Source organism: Buteo buteo, chromosome 6, assembly GCF_964188355.1.
Source record: "Buteo buteo chromosome 6, bButBut1.hap1.1, whole genome shotgun sequence".
Lineage (NCBI taxonomy): Eukaryota > Metazoa > Chordata > Aves > Accipitriformes > Accipitridae > Buteo > Buteo buteo.
In genome coordinates this window covers 40,187,691-40,200,831 of record NC_134176.1, presented here as the reverse complement: position 1 = coordinate 40,200,831, position 13,141 = coordinate 40,187,691, and the positions used below count along the sequence as shown (strand labels likewise).

At 41.6% G+C, this 13,141-nt stretch overlaps 1 protein-coding gene across 4 annotated transcripts in view; it reads right to left on the bottom strand.

Moving 5' to 3' along the window:
- RGS6 (regulator of G protein signaling 6) overlaps window positions 1-13,141 on the bottom strand; it is a 285,362-nt gene that overhangs the window by 95,170 nt on the left and 177,051 nt on the right. For all 4 annotated transcript variants that reach the window (XM_075030561.1, XM_075030560.1, XM_075030563.1 and 1 more), the window contains exon 3: window positions 10,648-10,747. In XM_075030561.1, the coding sequence (XP_074886662.1) occupies window positions 10,648-10,747 (100 nt within the window). The remainder of the gene's footprint in view (window positions 1-10,647; window positions 10,748-13,141) is intronic.

Below are 13,141 nucleotides of genomic sequence, written 5' to 3'. Positions count from 1 at the left end.
AGGTCAGCACCATGGGCAAAGGTCTCCATCCCTCCTCTGCCCACCCACGGTCAGCCCTCTGCTCCCAGGAACACGCGCTGCACTTACAACAGTTCGAGGACACACAACAAGACTTGTGAGCCTTTACACCTCTATTATTTATTGGGCACTGGGCACAACACTGTGCCCAGTCACACAAAACTTGTGGCAAAGCAACTTTCTGAAATCAGTAAACAAAGGCATACTGACAAGCTCATTTTGAAAGTTTGTTGTTGTCTTTTTGGTTGGTGGGGTTTGTTTGGTTTTGGGGTTTTTTTTTGTTTGTGGTGTGGTTTGTTTTTTTTTTTTTTTTTTTTTTTTTTTTTTTTTTTTTTTTTTTTTACAGTTTCAGGTTATTGTGTGTTTTTAACTTCTAGGCATGTGTCATCTCCAAGTACGTCTTACAGCTCTCCAAAAAAGCAAACCACTGTGTCAAGGACTCAATACTCTTTGGACCTCTAAAATAAACTCTTCCTACTTAAAAAAAAAATTCTGTAATGCAATATGAATATGAATGAATATGATGAATATGCCGCTGTCCAATTCTTTCGTTTCAGCAACAACAGCCTTGAATAGCTTTGTGATTGAAATTTTATCAGAATACAGTAACCTTTATCTCTTTTCCATGGCTACTGCTGTTCCCTTAGAAAGCTCACTTGTCACTGTGTCTCCGGTAGGAGAGAAACAGACAGCATTAACAAAATAACACTGGACATTTGGCAAATAACTAATTTGCTAAGAAGTGTAGTTTTCAGTCAGTCTAGCCTATTCAGGAAATAGGAATGAAGTTTATCAAATACTTAGGGCAAAGGTAAAATATCAAAAAAGAAAAATCCATCAGAAATTATTCACTCAGGAAAATTCAACAATGATTTTGGCAACCAGCAAACAATCAAGTTTCTAAAAAAATAAAAGACAGACCCAATCCTATCCACAATAAAAATAGGTACAAAAATAACAGAATAAGACTATCATATGCAATCAACACAGAACCCTACAATAATTGGATGTAAAACCTTCCATTGCTACAGACATATATTATTTTTCTTGTCAGCCTGTTTTTGGTTTTGTTTCATTTTGGTTTTTTCCCCTCCATGTGAGTATAATTAGCATTTTACATTAACCAACTTCTCAAAGCTTCTTGCATGTTTTATTACTCATTTCTAGGTAAGAGTTAATCTGCAATCCTGGCCATATTGTGGAGGTATCTACATGGAGAAAAATTCTTATTGTGCAAGTGACCTTGTAATGGAGTAGAATCCTGAGACTCTCTTCTTGCAAAGCATGCGGCCATCAAATAGGAATTAACTGAACAAAGACCTAATTGCTTAGTTGTATTTCTCTGCAGGACCAAAATATAATTTTCTTCCCTGCATGTGGTAGTGAATCATACATCAAAAATATCCAAGCTCATCAATTCACACCATATTCAAAACAAATCCATGGGAAACCAGCATGCAATTTTGAGATTTATCCACACAGAAAAAAGCTAAAGAAAACATGCAAATATGTATTATTTATAATGATGGATATGTACGGAAAGCCTGAAAGCTTTTTCATTTTCCTGTTTGCCATTTCCGAAAGAAGGTTCTAAAGCCAAATCTATGGTGCTTTCAGGTGCTATGTACTGCAAATAGATAACAGACCAAAGCGCTCAGTATTTCTGCTGGAACAGGCAGAACAAAACAAGTTATTCATCCACCATTCAGGGTATCCACACAAACCAGGTAATACAGTTTGTCCATTCTAGCACTACGCCAACCCCCTTCAGCTACTGCATCTTCTGGAGATGTATTCTAACTGTCCCCAGTGCAGCTTTTAGCAACAGTGATTTCTGACTGGTGTGCTATTTATGGCTGGTAAAAACAAGCTGGTGCACTATGTAATCCTTTGTACTATTTAAAGCAAAAAACCAAAATCAACCCTCCCTTTCCACCCCACTCCCAACAGTTACATTAATGGTAACTTCAATGTTGTAACTGAGATATATCATACATAGAAGAATCATTCACCTATCAAACTAAATGTACGTGTAAAAGAATAGAAAATGATTCATGAGACTGGATTTAGTTACTAAAGTTAACTTCTGCATTTCATTAGAACAACACATTGATTAAAGTCAGGAAATTTAAACTCCAGAACAAACTGTTGTGTTTTGCAATATAAGCACTTTAATTAAAATGCAAGTAAGAATCTGCTCAATAAATAATACCCTGAAAATTACTTTGACTAAAAAAGCCAAAGAATGATAGATAAAATGAACAGAATATATGCATAGAATAATGAGGCAGATGTATTCACCAAATAATGAGAGGGGTTTACTTTTCAAATGGCTGGAATGGCATCCAATTAAAGCAACAGATTCAAAGTAACAGTTGTCAAACCACACTCAAAAATTTGCTCCTTCATGTTGCTATTGATTACCATTGGGCACTTGCACATCATTGCTTTTGCAGTACCTGAAGGTAAAAATGGTTTGTCTAAGGATCAGATCTCCACATACGCCTTGGTGGGTATGTGGCTTCTCAGGCACAGCAGGAGCAAAGCTGCTCTGTTGTGTATTTGATGCTTAGCAGCCCACAGGAATGTTGGAGGCAGGGCAGAAGCAAAGCAAAAGGTGTGAGAAAACAAAACTGTGTCAGGTAGATCCCTCACCATGCAACTCCCAGGTTGCTAAGAAGAGGAGAGAGGTGAAGTATTGCAGCTTGAGTGCTGTCTGCTCAACACTCACATCCAAAAATCAAAGCCATGCAGTACTTGTAATTAATCTCTGCTCTTTTGCTGTGTCATTCAGATCTGGAAACAAACTTTTGTAATAATGCTGCACTTTTGAAGATAGCAAGATGAATGCAGAAGAGCATTAATCAGTCATTCCTATGAATTTCTACAGGCATTGAAATATTGTTGACTTTTCTTTTTAATGCTTTATTCATTAGCCACAATATTCCATCAGCTAAATGCTGTGTTTCAGAATAAAACTGCAGTCAGCAACAAGAATGCTCTTAATATGTAAGATTTTTTGTTATTGTGGCTGAATTACCAATTCATCTAAACACTGGAGTTCAGCAGGTAATTTATCATCAAATCTGTCTCTATTCCAGCTTTTAGTCTCAACTGAAAGACTGAAAAGGCCTAAAAGCAATTCTTGGGAAAAAAAAAATTAAACCATTTTTAATAGACCTGCTTTGTTCCAGGCAAATAGCTTTCATCTGATGCCTTCCAGCTCAGTAATTTTTATGCTCGTATTCTTCAATATGAGAAATTATAATTTTGTGTTGTTCTAACTTCTGCCCAGGTGGCCGGAAGGTCTTGGTTCTACTTTCCTTTTTGACAACACCTCTGGTGACTAGGAAAAGCAGACAAGTCACTGCAGAAAGATAAAGCTGTACCATTCGGTGATTTTTCATTTATTTTTATTGCCGACGTGAATATCCATGTAGCATGATTATTTAAGCTTCTCATTTATCATAGCTTCACTTGCCAGATGCAGAGGTTCAAATCCAGCAAGGACAAGTAGGACCAGGAAGGACCTTCACAGTTCTGATGCGAGGAAATTAAATTCCTCATAATATTCAGGGCTTTTTAGATACCACTTGAGAGACCATATTACTGACTGAATACTAAAGCCTAAGGATGTGTTTCATAAGCATTCTGCAGTGGCCTAAGCCAAATTTTAATGTTCCCACTGCTGTGATGTGTTTTTCCTCCAGTGTTTTCCACCTCAGGTATGACTACTTTCAAGTGCTGTCATATGAAAGTACATGGTTATGTAAAACATCCAATTTTGGTAATTTTAAGTGATGCTTAATTTCATTTAACCATTTAGGATTTATCCCATAATGTGTGCACACATTTTTAAGGGAAGCATAAGCTTCATGTGACACACAAGCATACTTACACAGAGATAAGCAGCGGCAAAAGGAAGGGAGAACCGTGAGTGAGACACAGAAGCGGCATCAACAGCCAGCTATGAAAACCATCCTTCCTCTCAAGGCTCAGAGTAAGCTACGAAGTCACACATAGTGCAATATTTGGACTGGGTTCATACCACACAGCTAGGGAGGTCCACTACCATGGAACGAGCCGCCCACAAAACGCACCACACAAAGTCCACCTGAGCTGGGAAAGCACAACACAAGCACGGCACAGCTTGCCATGAAGGGGAAAAGCTGCACGAACTGAACTATAGTTTTGCTGCGGCAGAGGGCAGTGATACACAAACACTAGACTGGCAGTCCTCATTCTGCATAGCACCTACAAATGCAGAAGCCTGTCCTTGTTTATTTCTAGCATACAACACTTACCACTCTTAGACTTATTCTTAAGAAAAATTGCACGGTCTTTGTGTATATTTAAGCGTACACATATGCAGATGCACAGAGATATATTGACTATTCACTTTTTGAAATGTTAATTCTGGTTGCTTTCTCTTATTTCTTTGACAACCATCTTCTATTCAATTAAGCTACTATCCCCCTTGTCCTCTAAAAATCAAATCTTTTAAACTTTTGCTTCACAAGGCGCTGACCTGCATCTTAACAGGCAAAGAACTGCTATACTTCAGAGAGCTGATTTTCGTCTTTCCCACCCCCATCCCTCTCACCCTTTGAAAGGTAGGAAGCTGGATGCAGTTAAAGAGAGAGAGGAAGGAAGGAGGGAGCTGTGGATGAAGACAGCATAACTCTTCAGCTCCTTAACCGGGTTAATTTGTCTTCTGCCATGGGAATAGAAAGCTTAAGAGAATGCTACAGGGGAAAAAAAATGGCAAGGCACGCACTACTCGCGTAATAGCTGACATGTCTAATGCTACGTGATTCACAGCAGCTTTGAAATACTAGATTAAAAGGTATAACAACCTTCTTATTGAGGGATGGATGGATTACATTTCCACTGGGTGCAATTTGAAGAAGAAATGCATAAAAGAAGAAAATACAAGTTGTGATAAAGAAACCCAGTCTTGACTTGAATTAGTTTAAATGCAACTTGCTCTGAGCAATTGATTTTTTGAGAAATAAATAGATTTGTATGCTCGACCAGTGTTTGCAATCCAGTTTTCACCACGCAATTGCACAACTGTTGAATTTACTGTGTAGCATCTGCTGCACATAAATGTGGAAAACTATCAGAAATGATACAGTACTATATATGTATATATAAATACATGTCCATTTTAACCCATGAGCAAGTTCTTTGTATCATTTACAAATCAGTAAACACCCCAAATTAGTTTGGATATTGATTTAAGTTTTGGCAAAGTCGCCCCCCCCCCCCCCCCCCCCGTTTTGCTTGTTTTAACTAAATAGGCTCATTCATGTTTAGCAGAAGATTGAACTTTGTTTAGATTTGGGACTATCTACATCTACTAACTTTGCCTGAAACAGAGTCAGTATCACATTTCAAGTCTCCTGTTTCTCAAAGCAAAACTGCAGAAGAAAGACAAAACAAAACAAACAAAAAAGAGAAAGATTCACCTGGGCTAGAAGTTCAGACCCAGACACTCATTTTGACAAACATTTCGGCTGTTTACGTTCAGCTACTAGTGCTGTCCCAGATCTAGGGATGAGTGTTTAGATCTAGAATGAAACTCCCCAAATGTTTGGCAAAATCTGTATCAGACTCAGTCCTCCAGTTAAAACCCCATGGTCAGGTGATGCAAGCAGCTGGACAGACAGCCCAGGGGAAGCCAAATTCATTTGCAGCCAGCTTATGGAGGTTTTTTTTTGTCCCAATGAAAGTAATTTTCTGTAAGGCATCAAGGCATGTTCTACCCCTGAAAAACAGCTTTAAGAAAGTGAATATTGTGGCAAAGCACCCAGCCTCACAGGCTGCTCTCCAGGCCCTGCTAGGTGACAGGTACTGGCTCTCGTCAGCATCGCCAGTCCTGGTCCTGCTCCCCACGCCACAACTTCTGTCTTTGTACGGTTCCTCTGAACAGGGACCTTTCAAACCCTGGAGATGAGGAACTCGCTCTTCTCCCTTGCACCTCTGGCTGCCACATCTGGGTGAGAGATGTGTTTGAACTCCTCTGAAGGGAAAAGGCAAAGAATATCCCCACACTGGCACTGCAGGAGCTCATTTTGCAATGGGTGTATGAAGTCCTCGAGCAGAACTTGTCTGTCCTGAACTATGCCATCAGGGAACACTATCAATAATAAAGTCTCTCTTTCCCGACACTATGGGATTTCCATACTCCAGCCAAACGCATTCTCTTTGAGTAAGTGACATTCTGATGTGTTCTGGGATGACTCCATAGGCATTTGCCAAGACACATGCTGGCTCCTTCAGACAGAGACACATGGCAGTTTAAACTTGGTTTAGCTCATGAGTCTCGAGTAACGACAGGCCATCTGGCACATTTCAGTAATACTGGCACTTTCTGCCCAGAGAGGTCCGGGACATAAATAAGGCAGACATGGCAGGTCAGGGATGAAACGCATTGGCAAGGGCTGTGTACACGAAGCTTGCGCGGCAGCACTTAACCCAAGCCAGTACAGCCGGGACATCACCCATCAACCCGTTCAAAGCCACGGAGGCAGCTTCGGGACCAGAGCAAGACAAGATTTGTTGGAGCAAGGGTCAGGAGCAGTGCACGAGCAAGGTGCCAGCTAGGGGACTGCTGCTGGAAGGAGGAGGTATCACTCAAAATGGAGCTGTGGGGACAGGCTTGCTCGAAGTCAGGTGGTTATGGGTCAGAACGAAGCTGTATCAAAACCTCTTAGGAGGAGGGCAGAATGGCGCAAGGCTTGTAGACTGCACGCGTCCCTTGGGTTGCAGTAGCAAGGATGCTGGGACAGAGGATCCGACAGTGCACAAGACCAGGAGAAATGAGATTGGGGGCAGATTGGGAAGCACGAAGGAGGCTTTTTGCACTGGAAAGCTCGGCAGTTGCAGCACTGACTTCTTTCTGACTTGTTTTGGCAATGTTGTATAAGGCCCAGTCTGAATCAGTGGGAGAAGAAAGTATATGCATTTGGTCCTCCTACCAAACAGGAGGTTAGTTTTAAGATGCAATTGTACAGAAATAAAAAAGAAGATTAGAAAGCCAGTTTTGTTGCTAGTTAGTATAATGAGATGTTCTTACAACAGCCTGATGACAGGGAAAATAGAGAATTGCTGATTCATTTACAGAAACAAAAATCATTTAGTGAGAAAACAGTTTCCTCAGTAAAGAGAAATGTGCAACTCCATTTATTGCAGCAACTGCCATCATGTGCATTGGCTGACCACCCAGTCTGGGCATGGATCACAGGACTACTCAATACCTGCCTTCAGTCATTTTTTCATTCCATACTCTAAAGCTACCACTGGACAACATCAGATACATGCACACAGATGCCACACAGACTGGTTTCATCTTACTTTCATTCTCTGTGGCTTGCCCATAAGAGTGAAAACTTAACCAAGAAGATACTGGTGTGATGCGCCCTCCTTTGACTGACCTACTTTGAGCCAAAAGCCAGGAAAGAGTGTACATGGATCTACTTCTAATGCAGATTAAAACGTGCCTTTGGCACAGAATCCCCACACAGACTCATCATACATTCAAAAAAGGTTTTTTCATCCTTTTCCCAGATTCCTGTTGTTGAGAGGACCATTAATGATAACTCCCCGAGGCTCCTTCTTCTCCTGTTACACAATGCCTCATTCACAACTTAGGCATCAGGACAGATGAAAGCAAAACAGAGATGAGCGGTTCTTCCCCTGGCATTCAAAACTTTAAATCAAACACCCACTTTGCTGTACTATAAACAGAGCTACCTGTTTAGAGCACCAAGGCACTGCTGTAATGTTTCTTTAAGATTTTACATTTCTCCTGTGAGAAGCAATTACAATAGAAGTGTCAAACAAAAATAAACCCCTGTTAATCACAGTCACTGTGAGCCTGTGAAGTAAATCACATCTCAGTGTTGCTGTTCCATTTTTCAGGTAGAAATAGAAAGTGTGTGAGAATGCCAGAGTCTAGAAATTAAGCTCTTCCCAAGAGGGGGTCCACAGTTTTTGAAGATACAAGTTCTTCTCTTGTGCTCACAACACTGAGTGGAATTAGACAAGCACTAAAATTGAGTATCCAATGATTGTAAGAATAACTTGAGTTGGAAGGATTCTCTGGAGGTCATCTAGTCCAACCTCCATCCAAAGCAAGGTGAAATGCACAGTTAGGTCAGACTGCTCAGTTCAGCTGGGCTCAGGGGGTTCTGAACAGCTCCAAAATGCTGGTTCCACAGCCTCTCCAGGCCACCGGGCCCATGCTCCGCTGCTCTGACCATAAACAACTTTCTTCCTAAATCTAGTTGGGATTTCTTTTCCTGCTTCCACCATGCACTCCTGAGAAAGGGTCTGACCCTGTCTTCTCTATAGCCTGTCATTCCCTTCAGCTCCCCCTTCTCAAGACTGAACAAACCCAGTGTCCTGTCCTCAGCTTCCACTCAAACATAGGTGCTCCTGCGTCTTCAAGCGCTCCAGCTCTTCACCCATCCATCACAAGTACTGAAATCGCACATAAATTTCTTTTGGTTTGGTCTACAAATAGGCAGGTCTGTGCATCCGAAAGGAGAAATGAAGAAAACCTTGGCCTCTCAGCTGAGCCATTATTTTCCCATACTTTTCAAACTCAGAGGCTTCATGCACTGCCCAGTGCATCACAAGGGAGCTGCCTTCAAACCACCTGAAGGGAATGGTACTGAGATTGTTCCCCTCCAAATACGAGGATTTTCTGTGAGCTTTGGAGGGAGGTTTTGTTCTTATTTTATCTTCATCTTTTCACTACTCCCTGGGCTGTGAAAAGCCAGCCATTTTAAGGTGACGCAATTGCAGCTGCTGTTCCAGAACAGCAGAGTGCAAGGGTGCAGTTTCCATCGTGCCAGGGAGCTGACAAGCAGGGTGGTACCTAAGGATAGTGTAATTGGTTTAAAGATGCTGTGAGGTCTCCCATTTCCTTTTTCTTTCGCATAACAGGTGGTGGCTTGATGACTAGATCAATTGCTTAATCAATGCTATGAATATTAACAGGAATATCAAACTTGTTTTAGCTGAGTCAATCTTAAGACATCCAGTCTGTGTATTGCAGACCTCAGCTTATGGAATGAGTTTTCACATCAGATAGTTATTTTCCCCAGGAACCTTCAAGAACAGTTAACTCATACCTGATCCAGCCATACTTGAAATTTAGTAATGCAATTTTCACATCTCACTCTAGATTCGTGTTTCTTTTCCACTGTAACCTCCTAATCCTCCAACTGCCAGTTTCACTGAGTCACCACCCTGAAATCAATTTCGGACAGAAGAGCCTGTTGCTCAATAAAAAGGGATTAACTGGACTGAGCCTCATTTAAGTAAAAACTTCATTCCAATTCCCATATTGCCTGCCTATCCCCAAGAACCCTATAGATTTGTAATCCATTCCTGTAGCTTAAGTTGGACACTTTTTCTGATACAAAATACCAAATCACACTCCTGAATCAATCAACACAACCTCAAACTCTGCTCAATCCAACCATTTTCACAGTAAAAATATTTTTGAAGTGCTTCAGCTCAGATATGCTCCACTGCAGGGAACCCTCTTTGCAATGGCTTGACACCAGCTGCATCGCCATCATCCCTGTTGACAAGAGATATTTCCCCATTATTTTACAACAGTATAAAGACCCCAAGAGCAAGAAAGGTCTATTTGAACTGCCAGTCTTCTCCCAGTTATCGGTGTGCTGTCTATAAGCAACAACGCAACTTCAGCATTTTTAGTGATCATCTGAATTTTACTGCAGTAAAGTCACAGCCGCAGACAACAAAGCCCTTCACTTTTCGGAACAGGAGGGGAACTTCCCTAAACACTCATCAGTGTATCTTGTCTGATTTGGAAAGAGACTCTGCAGGACAGAGAAAATTGTATTTACTTTACAGAGATACACAAAAGTCCCAGGAGTAGTTAGGTATCTCATGTTGGACAACAGTCTACTGGTACAAAGAGACAAAACAGTAGTTTTGTGCCACTGTAGTGAATACTACTATCGAGTTAGTGAAAACAGGTACCAGAAAGCCAAGTACAAACCCTCCAAGCAATTTACATCACCCTGAAGAAACTCATCATCTATCAACGGCAAAGTTCTTTGTTGCACTGGAGGATATTCTGTCTGGAAATACATGTAGGAATGGTTTTGTACTCTGACTGCCAGTCTCTGCACCATCCATACTTCTGTACGTATAGCTTTAATAAAGCAGCATGCATGCATAAAGGTATTTCACATTCTTCTACCTGTGATCAAAGTCCAATAAGAGTATCTGGGTATTAGTGAGAGAACAGTATCAACTTACTTTCTTGAGCTCTTCCCCAAGATTGTCCTACCCCCATCATAAGGAATGACTGACTAGTGATACTGGGACAGCCACAAAAGCCATGTAACATTTTTGAATAACTTACCCCCAAAAGAAATATAAATACTTGCTTACCTGAACCAAGATTTCTTAATTCTCTTTAATATTCACCCCATAACAACAATGTGCAGAAAAAGTAAGCAGAGGAGGACATATTTTTTTTTTCTTACATTCCTTCTTTTCTGCAGCTTTAGCAGTGTGTTTGCTTACAGCCAGCGAGTACCAGCTCACACTCTCTTCCCTGCTAACTAGGGTCCTTACCGGTGACGACGCTGGGGATTTTGGACAGAAAGCTCTTGACAGTGCGGATGGGAACTCCACCTGTTTTGTCATCCTGCATTCTCGTAATGATGTCTTCAATCTGTCAAAAGGAAGGAAAGACTTAGAGGTTTTTGCAAAAGAGTGACTGTAACATTTATATATGGTGAGTGCTTTGGAGCCCTGCTGATAGGATGGACTTCAAATATACCACGTGTATTACTGCACAAACACAGACCTAGACACACAGCTACCACCTCCCAAATTTGAACCCTGAGACTAGACACCACAAGACAACATAGACCAATTCGGGAGACAGTGGTTGGATACTGACAATCCAACTGCAACTGTACTTTTTTTGCTGACCAGGGATGACAGAATGGTGGCATTTGGTCCACATATGAATTGGGCTAGATTCTTGTCCTGGTTTCAGCTGGGATAGTTAATTGTCTTCCTATTAGCTGGTATAGTGCTATGCTTTCAAGCTAGGTATGAGAAGAATGTTGATAACTCTGATGTTTTCAGTTGTTGCTAAGTAATGTTTAGTCTAAAGTCAAGGACTGTTCAGCTTCTCATGCCCAGCCAGCAAGAAAGCTGGAGGGGCACAAGAAGTTGGCACAAGACACAGCCAGGGCACCTGACCCAAACTGGCCAACGGGGTATTCCATACAATGTGGCGTCCCATCTAGTATAGGAACTGGGGGCAGTGGGGGCAGAGGGATCACTGCTCAGGGAATAACTGGGCATCGGTCAGTGGGTGGTGAGCAATTGCACTGTGCATCATTTGTACATTCCAATCCTTTTATTATTACTGTTGTCATTTTATTAGTGTTATCATTATCATTATTATTATCTTCTTTTCTATTCTATTAAACTGTTCTTATCTCAACCCATGAGTTTTACTTCTTTTCCCGATTTTTTCCCCCATCTCACTGGGTGGGGGGCAAGTGAGTGAGCAGCTGCGTGGTGCTTAGCTGCTGGCTGGGGTTAAACCATGACAATTCTATACTGCAACCAACTTAAGGATTTTCCCATCCAGACCACTTTCCCCTCTTCTCCCACATTGATTTGAATCCTCAATACTGTGACCTTGGGAGGGCTTTTATTTTCCAGAGTGTCCCAGACAGTCACCAAAGGCCTGTGGCTTGAGAAGAGCATGAGACAGAACAACTGCAGGACGATTTCCCCTGCCTCATGCTATAGGCTGGGATGGTACATGTCTGTGGTCATCGTATGAAGTAAACAACCAAAAGTAAAGTTATCATAGAGAAAAGACTCGTTAGATTTTCATAGCCAAGTTAACTTTTACTTCACAGGCACATACAAAATCCATCACATACAGGAAAATACACAATCATCTTCAAAAGCCATGGTAATCAGAGAATCTGATTACTGGGGGAAAGAGCTTAATCCTCCAGTTCACTAACACAGGAAGGGATTTTTGCTCCTTTTGAGGTTACTCCCCCTGCATTTACTTGAAGACAATGCCAGGGAGAACAAAAAGCCGAACATAAGCACGGTGCAGAAATTCAGTGTTTCCAAAACCTCCCTTCAAGTCATTAAGGTCTCATAACCCCAACAAAAATAAACCCAAAGTTGTTGGCTCTGTTAGCTCAAGCAGCCCTGCCCACTGCTGGTGACAGGGGCCCAAGACAGGGAGCACAGCTCTGATTTTACCTAAAGATTTTCTCACAGATGCTACAAAGCACAACCTCAGCAGAGGGGTTACACGGTGGGGACATGGCCCCTCTCTCCTAAAGGCAGCCTGAGAGCTCAAGCAACAATCTTCAAGCCTGGAAAGCTGGCTTCGTTTAGATGTGCAAGCGAGTTTCTTTCACAGACTTAACATCTATATTTCAAAACAAGTTTAATTTCAAGTTTTCCTGAGGTGGTAAGACAATTTCCCTGCCAACTTCAGACACTGAACTTGAACACCGTGTTTTTAACCTCAGGCTATCACTTAACTGAACTGTTCGCACCTTGTTTATGCATTATTTTTAAGTTAACACATCCTAAACAAATTCTCAGCGAGAATGAAGTCACAACGATGAAAATATCCTGAAATATTCAATAGATTATGGGAGGGTTGGGTACCTACAGTTAAGTTGTGACAGAATAATGCTACTTTGCCCCCAGCTGAAACACTATGAAAATTAATAGCACTTTTTCCCCTTTACACCTGAGCTTTATGCAAGGTTATTTGCTGATCAAAACAGTTTCTTTCAGTCTGAGGATACCTAGAGGAGTAACTGCTCCTCTCAGGCTGGACAAGAAGCATTTCACAGCATGTCACGGTGTTGAGAGGAGCCTGACAGCATCACTTATCACCAACCCAGACCTACGAGGCTACAGCGCTCCGACACCAGACCTGCCGGGGGACAGGACAGCTCGGTTGCCTGCAAAGAGTGGACCAAGGTCAGCCAGACTAAGAACCACTTCAGCAAGGCAATGAAAAAGTCTCTCCGTGACCAGCTAGTTATGTGTCTTCATCCACACG